At 48.5% G+C, this 5,087-nt stretch overlaps 1 protein-coding gene across 1 annotated transcript; it reads left to right on the top strand.

Moving 5' to 3' along the window:
* Positions 1-451: 451 nt before the first annotated feature.
* Positions 452-4,537, top strand: LOC127773538 (calmodulin binding protein PICBP). Its single transcript, XM_052299637.1, has 2 exons — positions 452-3,973; positions 4,062-4,537. Exon 1 carries the CDS (start codon positions 723-725, stop codon positions 3,960-3,962), a length of 3,240 nt encoding a protein of 1,079 aa, XP_052155597.1. The 5' UTR covers positions 452-722; the 3' UTR covers positions 3,963-3,973; positions 4,062-4,537.
* Positions 4,538-5,087: the final 550 nt, after the last annotated feature.

Here is a 5,087-nt window from a genome sequence, read left to right on the forward strand (position 1 = left end):
AATATTCATTAAATTGTAGCTTCAAATAAATTTGTTTCTAAACTTTTGTCAAACCACCACGACACCGAACGTACGAAGGAGATGAATACGACACAGCACTACCGTTCGTACAGGAACAAAACCTTCATCCCTGCATATTCTTTTTAGCCAACATCACCATACCCAAAAGTCTTAACGTCTTAACTGTGCTCGATAGTACTTATCATATATATTCCCAAGCTGTTAAATTACAACAAACTTTAGGAATGAGTTTATGACCAACTAACCAACCAATTGCCCTCTTAAAATCCATTCAATTACCAGCTCACAAAAGGATACCCTCCAAGGTTCATCCACACGCACAAAGTTGCACACAGAGTTTGAATCCACTGAAGATCCACAGATTCAAAACAAACTTTTGTGTTTTGTCAGTGTCCAAGCCTTCCCCTCAAAGATGCCACCTTTGAGCCGCCCACCCACTCTCCCTCCCTCCCCTTGCTTTCCTTGTCAATTTTGTGCTCCCATCTCTCTTTGTTATTATCCCCTCCACTAATCCATCAACACCTTCTTCTTCTTTCTTCTTACTCCATCTCCATCCAAACCTCTCTTCTTCTTCTTTTGCTTTGCTTTTCTCGCCGCCGCCGTCCAACCCAAGAGAGAAGCCAAGAGCGACAAGCAAACCTGCAAGTCTAACAAGCCAAGAAATCCGAGAGAAATCGATCCAAGGAGGAGGGCGGTGAGCCATGGTGCGGAGCAAGGAGGTGCACAAGAAGCCCAAGGACCCGCTGATGACGCCGCCGCCGTCGTCGGCCAAGAAGAGGGGTTTCCGGGACGACGGCGGCGGCGGCGGTGGGGGGAGCAGGCCGCGGAACCGCGAGGGCGCGGCGACGTCGCTGACGCCGGCGTCCGTGCCTAACTACATGAGGGGGACGAGCAGCTCCGACGCCAAGGTCGGGCGCGGGGCGGCGTCGTCGGCGTCGCCGCGGCGGAGGCCAGTGCGGGTGGTGGCGAGGGGGAAGGTGCTGTTCCCGAAGGTGTCGGCCGCCGCCGCCGCCGCCGCCAGCGCCGGGCTGGGCAGGGCGACGTGCTCGTCGACGATGAAGGAGGCCAAGTTCCCCGACGCGCTCGACCTCGCCCCCGGCGCCACCGACGCCGAGGGCCCCGCCGCGACGCGGGTCTGCCCCTACACCTACTGCTCCCTCAACGGCCACGCCCACTCGCCGGCGGTGCCGCTCCGGAGCTTCCTCGCGTCGCGCCGCCGGCTCATCAAGACGCAGCAGAGCATGAAGCTCAGGGGCGTCTCCGCCTTCCGCAAGGGCGCCGCCCACCAGAGGCCGGAGGACACCAACGGCGCTGGCGGCGGCGCGAGGGTGGCGCCGCCGCCGCCGCTCATCGACGAGGAGGCGCTCGGCGACTTCTTCGTGGAGGTGTACGCCGGCCCGCGTGTGAGCACGGACATGAGCTGCAGCGACATGTCCCTGGACGAGATGGACGCCACGGTGAGGAAGATGGAGTTCGTCGTCTTCGACCGGTGCGGCGCCGACGAGTCCGACGAGAAGGGGAAGAACGACCTCGATGTCTGCGGCGACGGCGGCGACGATGACGGCGAGGCGAGGCCGGAGGAGAGGTTTGGTGCCTTCAGAGACAGCACGTCGGAGTGCAGCGACGCGTCGACCTCCGGCGAATTCGTCGAGGAGTTGCCGTGGATCAGGTACCAGGGGTATGAGGATGATAGCTTGGATGGTGAATTTTCAGACGAACACGGGATCAGAGACGAGGAGATCACTAGAGCAGTTGTTTCTGAATTTCAAGAAGATCAAGAAGAAGAGGGCACATCAGGTAGATTGGGAGATGGGTGCGAAGATGAGGCTGCTCAACAACAGGAAGAAAATGATGAGCAAAACATCTCAGATTTTGCCCGTGAATCGGAGATCGCGTCGGAGCATGAAGGTGTTGATTTCAGAGTTGAGGCTTGTGAGGAGCAGGAGAGAGTCAGTGAAGACAACATCCTGGATGCGGCACATCAAACCGAGGTTTGTAGAGAACAAGAGATGCAAGAAGAGAAAAACTTTGCTGCTGTCTGCAAATTGGGGATTCCTGAGCAGGAACTAGCAGAGACGGCGGATAATATCCCTGATGAGTGCTGCAAAGAGGAGACTTCAATGGAGCAGGACAAAGGCGGCGATGGGACCAACATGGAGTCTGAAAGCATTTCAGAGGTTGCCGAGCATCCGAATGTGGAAGATGAAGAGAACACGCAGGATGATGGTGGATCTGAAATGGAGATATCTGAGGAGATCATCTCTGGTTTTGGGTGCGAAGAGGATTTCTCTGAGGAAGTCACTTCAAAATATGTCTCCGAAGGTGAAATTTCTGACTCCGGTGCGATTGTTTCCCTACATGTTGAAATGCAAAAACAACCAGTGGAGAACCATGCCTTTGAGCAAGATGACAGCAGCACTGCAGACAATGCATTTCATCAAGATAACAGCACAGCAGACAGAGCATTTGATCAAGATGACATCCGTGCAGATGGCTATGATGACTCTCAGAAGGAATTGGATATTGGAATGAGAGAATTCAGAGTTGCCTCCGAAGAAGTTGGTATTCAAGAAGCTAATAGTGATGATCCTGTGGACTGCACAGAAGATGCTAACATGGAACTGGGTGTATTCTTGTGCGACTTGCAAGATGCTTCTGAAGGTTCTGGTATCGCTCAAGAAAGCAGCCAAGAAGGTAACTCGGCATGCTTTAATGATGGAGCTCAAATGGTACCAGATATTACCACACAAACAACAGAAGATGCTTCTGAAGAATCTGATACCGCTCAAGAAACCACTCTTGATGATAACTCTACACCACTCGCTGCTGGTGCCCAAATGGAATTGGGGATTGGCACAAGTGAGTTGATTGAAGGCTCTTCTGATGTCACTGAACAGTCTGGTATTGCTGAAGAAACCTGTCAAGATGATAATGCTGGATATTTCAGTGATGATGATTCTCAAAAGGCAACCGTGATAACCACATGCCAATTGCAAGTTGATTATGAAGAAAATGTTATTGCTCAAGAAGCTGATGATAACTCTACATGTGTCAGAGATGATGCTCAAAATGAACCTGAGCAAACATGTGAATTGGCAACATCTGAAGAATGTCATTTTACCCAAGAAACTATTCAAAATCATGGTGCTCTAGAGGAATCCGTGGTTATCGCAAGTACATCAGAAGATGCTCATGAAGAATCAGATCCTACTCAAGATGGTCATGAAGAAGACTATTCTGTAGGTATCAATTCTGGTGCTCAGAAGGAAGGAGAGCTTGACACAAGTGAATCTGGAGGTGCTTCTGAAGGAACTACTGTGCATCAAGAGGATGATGGACACGTTAACACCACAGATCTGAATGGCAGTGCTCAAAAAGAGATTACTGTCTCTATATTAGATGACTCTGAAGAACTTTGCAGTAGTGAGGAAAATAATCAATCATCCAATATGCTAATACCAGAGTTCAGCGATAACTTCAGTGCTGAAGAGCCCCAGTACCAAGATTCTGTTGCAAAAGAATCGTCCCTTGATGACATATGCAACGCATTCAGCGGGATGCACCTCAAAGGAGATGCATATCTTGATCCTACTGAGTCCATGACTTGTCCGGGGAATAGATTGATCATTGCTAGGAGGAGGAGAACACCGGAAGAGGAGGAATATTTGAGAGGTTTTAACCCAAGGGCTCCAAATTTTCTTCCTCTTGAACTGGACCCAGAATCAGAAAAGGTGGACCTCAAGCATCAGATGATGGATGAGCGCAAGAATGCTGAAGAATGGATGATTGACTATGCACTTCGGAGAGCTGTGAATAATTTAGGCCCTGCTCGAAAGAAGAAGGTGGAGCTTCTTGTCCAGGCTTTTGAGACCGTCCTACCGCACGACGAGGAAGAGAAGAAAGACATCACACCAACAAGGCCTGTCCAAGCTTGCAATTGATAATTGTAGAGGTAAGAATTTTTGACGAGCTCTAATAGTTGTAACAAATTCCTAAATACATTGGCTTCTTACATGCCCTTTTTTGTTTGTCTATTGCAGTTAGTGGTCGAACTAATCAAGATCTTGACTCGCGAGCTACTAACTCAGTGGTCGCTGCAGTATTATCGCCGGAGACCTGCTTGAAGTTGAATGAGAGAACTACTTACTAGTTTACTGGAAATCTCTAGTTTGGGTTGTTTTTACTGAAGATCTCTAGTTGAGTTTCTGAGGAGCTCAAAACTGCTCCACAGGGAAAGATAACCACTCACTGAACAAACAGATTCTTATCTAGTTACTGAGCTGCAAGGTAACAGCTCACCAGCTAAGTACTGTAACGTGTGTATAAATGTCTCTTGTGCTAGTGTCTGATATTTACTGATGAGTGATGACTGAGACTAGCAAAATGTTTAGGGTGGTTGATGCCTTAGACAGAGATGAATAGAATTCTTCTGGAGTGCAGATTGGTTCTGGAGTATGATCATACATGTATGCTAGTACTACTAATGTGCATTTGTAACATAAGCAGCTCCTGATAATCCTGGGATTGCCATGAGTGCACATTCATCCATTATGTCCCTACTCCCTACTCGTATGTGCTTATGAACCAAATTTCTGAAATTTGGTTACCATCGTCAGTCTACTTCATTAACCAAATTTCTGAAAAAAAAAACTAATTCCAATGAAAATCTTGTAAAAATTCTGTGTTTCAAAGGACACACAACTCCTGTAAAATTCCGGTGTTCTAAAGGATCTTGCGACTGTAAATGTAAATGTTTCTCCCTGAAGGCCATACTGTTGTTCTTTTGTGCTCTTGAAAGGATGCTTCAACCAATCTAACAATTGCAGTCTAACTGTACAGAAAAAAAAAATCCAGACCAAGTCATCGGAATCTGAATGAGATAAATCCATTTCAAGCAGTCTCAATCTGCGTTGACACGACAACAACAGATGAGCCTAAATCGTACAAGGAGAGGCGCAAACGGCAGCCGACCATGGATTTTCCTGACGTGACACGAAACCAAATATCGGCATTACTCTCTACTGTACGCTGCTTATCCAAGGTCACCAAGGGCGTGTTATACTCTG

This window comes from Oryza glaberrima, chromosome 5 (assembly GCF_000147395.1).
Source record: "Oryza glaberrima chromosome 5, OglaRS2, whole genome shotgun sequence".
NCBI classification, from domain to species: Eukaryota; Viridiplantae; Streptophyta; class Magnoliopsida; order Poales; family Poaceae; genus Oryza; species Oryza glaberrima.